The sequence below is a fragment of the Heterodontus francisci genome, chromosome 19, assembly GCF_036365525.1.
Source record: "Heterodontus francisci isolate sHetFra1 chromosome 19, sHetFra1.hap1, whole genome shotgun sequence".
Lineage (NCBI taxonomy): Eukaryota > Metazoa > Chordata > Chondrichthyes > Heterodontiformes > Heterodontidae > Heterodontus > Heterodontus francisci.
In genome coordinates, this window is record NC_090389.1 from 61,218,615 (window position 1) to 61,230,312 (window position 11,698).

Consider the following 11,698-nt stretch of genomic DNA (forward strand, 5'->3'; position numbering starts at 1 on the left):
TAAGCTCTTGTGTTTTCAACTCCATTCTATGGTCTGTTCTATGTGGTTACTGGGTGAATGTCCTTTGATGTATAAATATTTTTGATGCACTGTGTGTTTACATTGATGCCTGTATATCACATCTGGTTCTTGGTACAGTGACTTACTTCGACATGCATCAAGTAAACCCAACTGAACCATGAAAATGTTTGGAGCCTTGCATGGGAAAAATGGCAGAAAGTGCTCAACAGAAGTTTCAATCAAAAAATCTTTTAATTTAATTTTAGCAAAAATTTAAGTGCTGCCAAATGCATCTTTGGCGTAAATCCTCTGAATGTCAAATGCCAGTTTGACAGTGTTCTAATAGTGCCCTCAGTCTAAAGCTGGTACTTCTATTTTTACTGAGTCTGAGACTGACTTAGAACACATATTCTAACAAGATAACACATTTATGAAGTATGTTTGGCATGATCCTGCTGGCAGACCATTGGCACTGCTCGAGCATGTACACATATATCATCTTATCAGTGAGTGCAGCTGGACTCCTGTGAGCAGCAGACAAAGCATCCTGTGCAACTTACAGTACTTTGTGAACAGCCAAATAACACTCACATTCCATAAGAGTGTAAGAAACAGGAGCAGTAGGCTATACAGCTCTTCAAGCCTTCTGTGCCATTCAATACGATCATGTTTGATGATCTACCTAAACTCCACGTTCCCACCCTTTCCCCATATTCCTTGATTCCATTATCACTGACTAGTAGTATCCAGATGCAGTGATGTGTCCTGTTATTTGTTTACATTGCAATGTTTTTATGTTTATCTAGTGGCAGTGAGAGTCTTGGTGACATCATCCACATGGGTGCTAACAACATCCAGCTCTACCTCTACACTAACTGCTGTCAGACTCTACCTTCAGTCACCTAGGCTGTCCTTTAAGACCCTTTGTAAAATTGCTAAGAATCAGCAGGGTGTCACTTCAGAAAATTTCAAAAGATGGAGTTAGCTCAAAGATCCTCTCATTTTATTAACCATGCTAATGGGTGGACAGCAAAAATCACATTGGGTGACAAAATTATGCTAATCATTTGTACAGGCTTATGAAATAGCTGACTAAAAGGTCAGAATACCAGCTTTAGCAAAACTGGAGTGGAACCCAACTGTACTGGTGTTAAATATAAGATACTCACCTCATACAGGGGCATAGAAACTGCTTGGGATTTCAAAACTGGAAAGTGCAAATTTCCAGTAGCAAAATACATTGCATGGCATTATTCTGTTCAGTTTCTGTAGAAACCAATAGCACAAGTTTGCATAATCTTGTTAATTGGTCACAACAAACTATATTATATGTGCTTCCTTATTCTATTTCAGTAAGAGCCATATCCTGCTTGTGTTCGTGATATGATTACACCTGAGTTAGCTGAGTTTCACTTCTGAAATGGTTGTATGCTACCAACTGGACTTTCAACCACAAACGCTTACTGGGAATGTTTTATTACAATTCATTAGCGTCTCTAACTGTCATACAACGATGTATATTTTTTTTGTTGAGTTCTTCCCCATTTGCCTGCAACTCCCATCTTTCATAATTCCTTCTAGAATGCTCACTATTTTAAAGTTTTTCCTCATGTAAAAAGATTTTTCAGAACTCCCAACAAAGAATTAGAAGTGATTTGCCCTTTTTAAAAATTCTACAGAATATTGTTCTCTACCTATGGGTGGCGCAGTGGTTAGCACCGCAGCCTCACAGCTCCAGGGACCCGGGTTCGATTCCGGGTACTGCCTGTGTGGAGTTTGCAAGTTCTCCCTGTGTCTGCGTGGGTTTTCTCCGGGTGCTCCGGTTTCCTCCCACAAGCCAAAAGACTTGCAGGTTGATAGGTTAATTGGCCATTATAAATTGTCACTAGTATAGGTAGGTGGTAGGGAAATATAGGGACAGGTGGGGATGTTTGGTAGGAATATGGGATTAGTGCAGGATTTAGTATAAATGGGTGGTTGATGTTCGGCACAGACTCGGTGGGCCGAAGGGCCTGTTTCAGTGCTGTATCTCTAATCTAATCTAAAACCTTAAAATACAGACTATGCATCCTTTGTAAGGTAACTAAACACAAACATATTGCTGTTTTATTTCAGCTGTTTCAAAGTATGAAGACTTTGGTTTTAAAGTTGCAGTGATTGCTTCCATTGTCAGCATAGCTGTAATTTTATTGATGAGCGTGGCTTTTTTAACCAGTTGTCTTATCAAATGTGTGAAGAAGAATGAAAGAAGGAAACAACAAAGGTAAGGAAAGTCTTGGTGAAGAATGTGTTAATGATGTCATGCGGATTTTTGTTTTTTTTCCTGCCAATTTTCTCCCAATTTGGCTTCTCAATGTATGATTCAGGGCCATCAGCCAGATAAACACTCCTCATGCATGAGCTTAGACACTGAGTATCAGCAGCAAGCTGACTGTGGGAGGCACCACAGCCAAGCCCGATTGTGCCCACATACAAGTACTTCCAGCAGGGCTCACTGGATAGCCACTAGCAGTAGGAATCCTCCCCGATTTTGCCTTCTAACCTAATAACTTTGACAGCAATGACAATACGTCCACCATTGCATCAACTGAGATCAACTAACTCAGCCCAGACTGGAGATGTTATATATTTATTCAGACGATTCTTGCTTTGGCTTACACAGTTAAGCAATGCTTTGTTACAAGAATCAAATGGGTCAGCACACTGACTTACTGTTGGAGGGTGGCAGCACAGGGATCCATATCCATGGTTTCCCACTTGAGTGAGTTACCAACTTGAGCTGGATTGTAAAGAAATAGAACTTCACATGCTTTCCTGCAGGGAAGGCCTGAAAATCAGTATGTGAGTCAAGCCAGAACACCCCTGTGTCCTTTTCAGTATCTGGTTGCACAACCGAAACCCTCGCTTTCTCTCCCCTTTCATGGCAGGAAATTGTGTGCCAGTGGAGAAGAAAAGCTTTCAAAACTTTGGAGGAAAATACCTGTGTTCTATGAATTTACAAAACTGACAGACCAGAAAAGATCAACTGCTCCATCTTATCTCACCTGCATAATTGTGATGACTAATGCACCACAGTACAAACACTCCCTACCCACCCAGAGCGATGTAATTTTTTTTTATTCGTTCATGGCATGTGGGCGTCGCTGGCCAGGCCAGCATTTATTGCCCATCCCTAATTGCCCTTGAGGAGAGGAGGTGGTGGTGAGCTGCCTTCCTGAACCACTGCAGTCCATTTGGGGTAGGTACACCCACAGTGCTGTTAGGAAGGGAGTTCCAGGATTTTGACCCAGCGACAGTGAAGGAACGGCGATATAGTTCCAAGTCAGGATGGTGTGTGACTTGGAGGGGAACTTGCAGGTGGTGATGTTCCCATGCATTTGCTGCCCTTGTCCTTCTAGTTGGTAGAGGTCGCGGGTTTGGAAGGTGCTGTCTAAGGAGCCTTGATGCATTGCTGCAGTGCATCTTATAGATGGTACACACTGCTGCCACTGTGCATCGGTGGTGGAGGGAGTGAATATTTGTAGATGGGGTGCCAATCAAGCGGGTTGCTTTATCCTGGATGGTGTCGAGCTTCTTGAGTGTTGTTGGAGCTGCACCCATCCAGGCAAGTGGAGAGTATTCCATCACACTCCTGACAGGCTTTGGGGAGTCAGGAGGTGAGTTACTCGCCTCAGGATTCCTAGCCTCTGACCTGCTCTTGTAGCCACGGTATTTATATGGCTACTCCAGTTCAGTTTCTGGTCAATGGTAGTCCCTAGGATGTTGATAGTGGGGGATTCAGCGATGGTAATGCCTTTGAATGTGATGGGGAGATTCTCTCTTGTTGGAGATGGTCATTGCCTGGCACTTGTGTGGCGCAAATGTTACTTGCCATTTATCAGCCCAAGCCTGGATATTGTCCAGGTCTTGCTGCATTTGTACACGGACTGCTTCAGTATCTGAGGAGTCACGAATGGTGCTGAACATTGTGCAATCATCAGTGAACATGCCCACTTCTGACCTTATGATTGAAGAAATCTTCTGGGAGAAGTTAAAAACTGGATAAACGTAAGCTAATTCGGGGAAAAATATGGTTTTGTTTAAAACATTATTTCAACTTAATCCTGCAATTTTTTTCAGAGATTTGCAAACTTGGTACCAGATTGAATGTAATGTAATGGCAGAATCGAGAGACCTTTGGCATGTCTATAAAGGCAGAAACAATAACAATAATAAACTTGGGGATAACATATTAACTGAAGAATTAGGAAGGAGAGAACTGGAGGACTACAGGTAAAATCTTTTGAATCTCTGATTGCTAAAGAACTTGTTGAATGTACATAGCTGCATTGCATTAAGAATAATATGCCTTTCTTCAACAGACAATAAAACAGAGGTTCCTGATAGTTTAACTGACGTGTGCATTGCCTGATATGAAACAGGGCCGCATAGACCTTCAAAAATCCTACATTTGAACCCCAGTCTGCGCTGAGCTAATTAATCACCTGAGGAGGGAAAATTAGTTCTCACTCCTTTTTCCATGACTTCTGATAGAAAGGAGCAGGTAGATTTTGATTTCAGTTAATGTCTCCTAGTAGATACTCAGTGTCAAAGATCAGATATGCCTAATGGCTGCTGAGGTGAAGAATTGGAGGGTGATCAGCACCTATGGGAGGAATATAACTCAGTTCTATTAGTGGATGGGGAATAAAGCTAGTAAGGTGCCATGATACTGCTACTCTCAAAGAAAGCATACAAATATTAATCCTCACTAATCATTCACTGCTTTCTTTTTTTCCTTTGTGGTTTGCCAGGACTGAAAGTAGTAGGTCATTTCACTTCAAAAATGTTGATCAGCTGCAAAACAGAAAGCCCTGTGCACTGCAGTCTGGCTCAGTCAGGAAGTTTCATCAGCTGCTAAATAGAAGACCGTGTGAAAGTGAGATGTTTATAGGGAGCAGTGTGACAGAAATTAAGCATTGTTTGTCGATGATGGGTAATTTATTGGATTCTTCCTTAATGGTCACAGCACAGGCGGGTTTAAAAGTGGCTGCTGCTAGCTGTTTGTGGAGGCTGCAAAGGATGTGCATTACAGTGTGGTATACTGAAGGTCCTATTATGCATAGGTCTTTTCTGCCAATGTTCTTGGATGAGGATCCATCTCAAAGATCATTCCGAGTGTTTGGAACAAATTAAAGGAGTTTTCCAGGAAGGAGTCAAATCATTCCATTCAATCACAAGAATCCTGTGAATGACTAACCATATGATGTAGTTCAGAATAATTGTTTTTAATTCCTTTTGTACTGGGATAGCTTCAGAAAAATTTGGAATTGTATCTTGGTCCACACTGCATGAAGGCTTTTTTTCATCTTTTCATGAGATGTGAGTGTTGCTGGCAAGGCCAGCATTTGGTGCTCATCCCTCATTGCCCTTGAGAAGGTGGTGGTGGGCTACTGCCTTGAACCGCTGGAGTGCATGTCATGTACTCCGACAGTGCTGTTAGGGAGGGAGTTCCAGGATTTTGGTCAGCGAAGTTGAAGAAACAGCAGTATAGTTCCAAGTCAGGATGCTGTGTGACTTGGAGGGAACTTGCACATGGTGTTCCCATGTGTCTGCTGTCGTTGTTCTTCTAGGTGGTAGAGGTTGCAGGCTTGGAAGGTGCTATCAAAGGAGGCTTGGCACGTTGCTGCAATGCATTTTGTAGACGGAAATACTGCTGCCATTGTGCCCTGGGCACCGGTGGTGCAGGAAGTGAATATTTAAGGTGGTTAATGGGGTGCCAATCAAGTGGGCTGCTTTGTACCGGATAGTGTCTAGCTTCTTGTTGGAGCTGCATGCATCCAGGCAAGTGGAGCGTATTCCATCACACTCCTGACTTGTGGCTTGTAGATGGTCGAAAGGCTTTGGGGAGTCAGGAGGTGAGTTACTCACTGCATAATTCCCAGCCTCTGACCTGTTGTTGTAGCCACAGTACTTATATGGCAGGCCCAGTTAAATTTCTGGTCAATGGTAACTCCAGGATATTGGTGGGGTATTCAGTGATGGTAATGCTGTTGGACATCAAAGGGAGATGGTTAGATTCTGTCTTGTTGGAGATGGTCATTGCCTTACATTTGTGTAGCGTGAATGTTACTCAGCAGTTATCAGCCCAAGCCTGAATATTGTCCAGGTCTTGCTCCTTGCGGGCTGCTTCAGTGTCTGAGGAGTTTCACTTAAACATGGTGCAATTATCAGCGAACATTCCCACTTCTGACCTTATAATGGAGGGAATGTCATTGATGAAGCTGAAGATGATTGGAACTAGGACACTACCTTGAGGAGCTCCTCCAGCGATGTCCTGGGGCTGCGATGATTGGTCTCCAACAACCACAACATTTTCCTTTGTGCTAGGTATGACTCCAACAAGTGGAGAGTTTTCCCTCCCTGATTCCCATTGACTTCAATTTAAAGCCACTATAGATAATGGGTGGGTCAGCAAGCCTGCCGCAACATACGGCCAAGTTGGAAGTGGATCAATAGCAGCAAAAGACCCATGGATGCTATTTCTAGGGTCCTTTAATGTTAAAGGTTAGTGGGCAGGAAACATTTTTGTTTTTGACATTTTTAGATTAGCAAAGGGTTTAAATAATGTAAATATGCTACTTGTACTGAGTACTATTTATTTACTGTTTTGATGTTCAATAAATTTGTTGCAACAGCCCCCTCCTGCACTTTGCTACTGTAGCCATCTCCTGTAGCCACCCCAGCTCCCGAATCGCCCTACTTTTCCACTGGTCAGCAACTGCTTTCTGCCAGTAACAGCTGAGCAGCTGTTCAATAATATAAAAGCAAAATACTGCGGATGCTGGAAATCTGAAATAAAAACAAGAAATGCTGGAAATACTCAGTGGGTCTGGCAGCATCTGTGGAGAGAGAAGCAAGAGTTAACGTTTCTGGTCAGTGACCCTTCTTCAGAACTAGCAGATATTAGAAATGTGAAAGGTTTTAAGCAAGTAAAGCGGGGGTGGGGCAAGAGATAACAAAGGAGGAGGTGTAGATAGGACAAGGTCACAGAGAATAACTGACCAGAAGGTCATGGAGAAAAGGCAATCAATATGTTAATAGTGTGTTGAAAGACAAAGCATTAGTACAGATAGGGTGTTAAGGGACTGAAAACTGAACAGCCACACGCACAAACATGAAAAAAAACAGTGGGTAGGTAAACTGAACAAACTAAGATAGAATAAAATAAACACAAAAAAAATTTTAAAAAAGAAAAAATAACTAAAAATAAAAGTACAATGGGGGGCCCCGTCATGCTCTGAAATTATTGAACTCAGTGTTCAGTCCGGCAGGCTATAGTATGCCTAATTGGTAAATGAGATGCTGTTCCTCGAGCTTGCGTTGATGATCACTGGAACACTGCAGCAATGCCAGGACAGAAATGTGAGCATGAGAGCAGGGGGGAGTGTTGAAATGGCAAGCAACCGGAAGCTCAGGGTCATGCTGGAAATTCTCAGCAGGTCTGGCAGCATCTGTGGAGAGAAAAGCAGAGTTAACCTTTCAGGTCAGTGACCTTTCTTCAGAATTCTTCAGATTTCTTCTTCAGATTTCCAGCATCTGCAGTATTTTGCTTTTATTCCTTTGATAACTGAGCTAAGTTTCCTTTAAAGTTTTGTCCTTTGATGTTACAGTTTATTAATCCTTAGTTCCCCCAAAAGAGTTGGAAATCTGGCGGCCGTTAACCCCGGGCCTGTCACCGGGAGAAGGCCCGCAGCTGCCACCCCCTCGGTGCCAACGCTGGACCGGGAGCTTCTGATTGGTGGTGTTGAGGCCTACACCGGGGTGTTTCTGAAGCCTCCGCCCTGCCGCCGCTTACCGAGTGCAGATGCAACTTCAAAGCGCTTCTCCATCGCGATCACTCAAGCAGCTGTTCAAACTGCCTTCAAATGAAGGATTGTCATTCAGTGTTGAAATCATTGATAAAATTGCACCTATTATTTGTGTAAGCTTTCAAGAATTTAAGCAAAGGTTAAATTTGTAGTGCATGTATTAAAGACAGGTATGATGTGTGGCTGAACCATAAATATTGATAGCAGGTGTGACTTGGAGTATCCATTCTCCCTAATATGGCAGTCTTACAGTGAATTAGCAAAACTAAATGACTAAGAGAACTGGAGTAGAAAATCAGTCAAATTAAACCAAACAAAATTTGTCTCATGCTGGAGCAAAATGGATCCACTTTGGGATATAATAATGTTACTGTATGTAACTATTTGAATCCCATTTACATTGAAACAGATTTTCAAGGCTGGCTCCGTGACATTGTGTGCTGGGGTAGTGAGCTGTATAACAATCCCGGTTCCAGCTTTGACCCCTACACTTATTGAGTTAGATCCTTTCGGCCAGGGTGCTTTTTATGGCACTACACTTGGTTCAAGTGTCCCTGCACTAAAGAGGACAAGTATCGGGCAGGATTCCTGATCAGTGAGCCTTGCAGGGAATCCCATTTGTGCCAAGTGAGGACAAGATCAGTTTTGGCTGTAATGCCCTCCCACAGTGCAATTGTTTGCTGACACTATCTATGCTCACCCATGAACAATGGTCACTTCAGCTTTCCATAATCATTTTTTTTTACCTCCAAAAAGTGCTTTTTGACAAACACTTTATAATTTTGATTGCTGTGAATACTGTTAACTTTTAAAGTCTATTTTTATTGAATGCAATGCAGGTGCCAAGAGACAACTATAAAGGACTTGGAAATCACAGGGTGTTGCAGGGAAAATGGGCCACAAGTAATTTTTCAGCCGTGGAATCCACAGTTTTCCAGAAAATACATATTTGCTGAGTCAGAGATGTTATTGGATCCACTGACTGACAGGCACATTGTTCAAACTCATGCATCTCATCAAACTCAAAACAAACCCGGACACTATATTCCGAGACACCATCCTTGACACAGGAGCACCTGTTGGTATAGTTTTCAACTGAGCAGAAATGCCACAGAACATAAACTGCTTGGAAGTGGCACGTGCCTTATGATTAATAAAACCAAGACTTCTGATATGTTAAAGTTTTACTGCCGAAATGTTCACCACTGGGAATCGACTACTTCAAGGGATTCATGTTTTTATAAATCTAATCGAAGATCATGAACAAAAATGTGACTGGTATTAATAATTAAGTTGCAATTTACTACAGTATAGCATTTGAAGCATGTAAATTATAACTTACTCCACAGTAACTAGCATACAACAATTGTATGTCTGTTTTAAAGGCTGTTTGGTGTACTTCATAGACTAATAGTTTTCATTATTGTTGACATTTCTGATATAACAGAATCCCAAACTGAGGAAATTAAACTATTATTGCACTAGCTATTTTCAGATCTGTGGTGTTTCAAGGTGACATGCAGCTGCTTTTTGCCTCAACATTTCTTCATCTAGTCACTCTACAGTCAAGAAAAGTGTCATAGTGAGAGCAGCTAATTTAATACTTTGGATTGAAATGGTTTGGTGATATAATCCAATCTCCATTGTGCTGAATTAATCCTGTTAACATTGAAATAACTGCATACATATAAGTTTGTGTACAAGGTTAGTCAAAATTCAAGATTTGAAAATAACTTCACATACTGAAGCTCACACATGTGCCTTTACTGTCAAGGTAACTTTGTGACTTTTCATTTTGGCCAGGGGATTTCTCTGATATTGGGAAAGATCTGTACAACTCTGTGAAAGCTGGATTGCTGGCTTGTACTGTTTAACTTGCCTGAAGCTAGATTAAACTTGATTATACCAGTATTCAACAGCATCTCTGGTAGATGTACTGTTCCAGAGTTCCTCAAAGATCAATGCTTGGTCCCCTCCTCCTCTTCTACATATTGTCTTTTGGTGACATCATTCAAAGACCTGGGGTCAGCTTCCATATACACAGTGCTGATACTCAGTTACCTCTGCACCACCTCTCCATTGTTGCTGTGTTGTCAGGCTGCTTGTCTAACATCCAGCCTTAGATGAGTTGAAATTTCCTCCAGCTGAACATGAGTAAGACCAAAGTCACTGTCTTTGATCCCTGCCCCAAACTCTGTAACCTTGCTATCAATTCTATTTCCTTTTTCCCACAACATGCCCACCACATCTCCCCGGATGTTGCCTTGGGCCAAAATAGACAGTTCACTACCTCAGTGTCCTGTTCGACCCTGAGCTAAGCTTATGGCCTATTTTGTCTCCATTACAAAGACTGGCCACTTCCTCCTCAATAACATCACCTGACTCTGCCTCTGCCTCTGCCTCAGCCCCTCTGTCACCAAAAATGAATCCTTTTGTCAACTGCAGATGTTTCAATGCTTTCCTGACTGGTCTCCCATCCTAATGGCATTGTAAAAAAACTAATTTCCTCACTCCAGAAGTAGTTGCACAGTGTGTTAAAATTGCATCCTCTTCTGCAAAGATCTGGTTCCATCTCATTCTTCATGCAATGAAAGGTATTTAAATTATATCTTCAGAGATTCTCAATGATTATTTGTTTATTCCTGGTTCATGTGGCACATTTTCTCTCTGTTTCTTTTTAACTTTTACTGGATTACTGATCAAAATACTATTAGACTCTAAACTTCACCTTCCTCTTTTAGCTTCTCCTTCTGCTTCTCATACTGGCTCTCTCTCTTTAGTCTAACTCTCTTCAAGATTTTCTTAGTTTTATTTTGCTTTCGTCTCTGTCTTTTTGAATCTCTTATCAATTAGGATGTCTGACAGTATCTTCCAGTGTTTCTGATTAGGCTGAATCTGTTCTTAGTCTGAATAAAGTAAGACAAAAGCTGTCTCTTATACCTGAACATCAAAGTGATTTAAAGGAATGTGGCTTCTCATTTTCTTTTTTCAGATTCTGGAATTGCTTTAATCTTAACTTATAAGAACCACTTCTGGCTTTGATATGTTATTGACAAGTATCGTGATATTAAAACATCTGTCTCAAAGCTTTGACTGTCGTTAAGTTTTTCTTGGAAACTTTGAAAGCAGTCAAAACACCAGTTGTCATTTGGCTTCATTTATTCCGCTCGCACTGGATTGTAATGTTTCAAACCAGAGAAACATTACAAATGTCAAACAAATTTGCATTTTAACCCCCATCCTAAGTTGATAAACATAGTACTAATTTGTCCTAAATGTGCATTGTATTGTGACAATGGGGCCCTTTAAATTATTACTGTGGCTTCCCAATCAAGATTGCAATACGATAAGAACTTTTAAAGCATGCCCGCATTTCTTCGTCTGTTCAGCTACTGCGCAAATGATGAGTCATTTTAATCGTTCGTGTGTTGAGGATCAGATACAGGCAAGTTAACAATGAGGAACTGTCACAACATCCACCTTTCACAAGGATTTTTTTTTAAGTGATATTGGTGTATTTAATTGGCAACACCATTTTCTTGCAATTCCTAAGTTCCCTTAGAAGCGGAGCTTTTTGCAATTAAGAGAGTTGGTATATTGGATAATAAAGTGGGCATCTCTTAATTATTAATTACAATCATTTGTTGTTTACTCCGTGAAAAAGTCAGTGACTTCCATTTTCCTGATGGTGTCATGACTTATGTCGCTGATTGCACAAATTGTTTTTTACCTGGTTCGTCGTTTGCAGGGAAACTTGCTCCTCTTTCTACAGCAGGGGTTATCATTGGACCAAGCAGTGCGGCTTCCCAGTTTACCACATTGCCGGGGAAGCCACGCCCTCGACTTGA

The 11,698-nt window shown here is 41.5% G+C and overlaps 1 protein-coding gene across 1 annotated transcript in view; it reads left to right on the forward strand.

Annotated features, from left to right (window-relative positions):
* Window positions 1–10,940, forward strand: part of LOC137380101 (uncharacterized) — a 34,150-nt gene extending 23,210 nt beyond the window's left edge. Inside the window, exons 2-4 of the mRNA XM_068051738.1 lie at window positions 2,116–2,263; window positions 4,120–4,272; window positions 8,690–10,940. Coding sequence (XP_067907839.1) covers window positions 2,116–2,263; window positions 4,120–4,272; window positions 8,690–8,915 — 527 coding nt within the window. The 3' untranslated portion in view covers window positions 8,916–10,940. The remainder of the gene's footprint in view (window positions 1–2,115; window positions 2,264–4,119; window positions 4,273–8,689) is intronic.
* The last annotated feature ends 758 nt before the right edge of the window (window positions 10,941–11,698 follow it).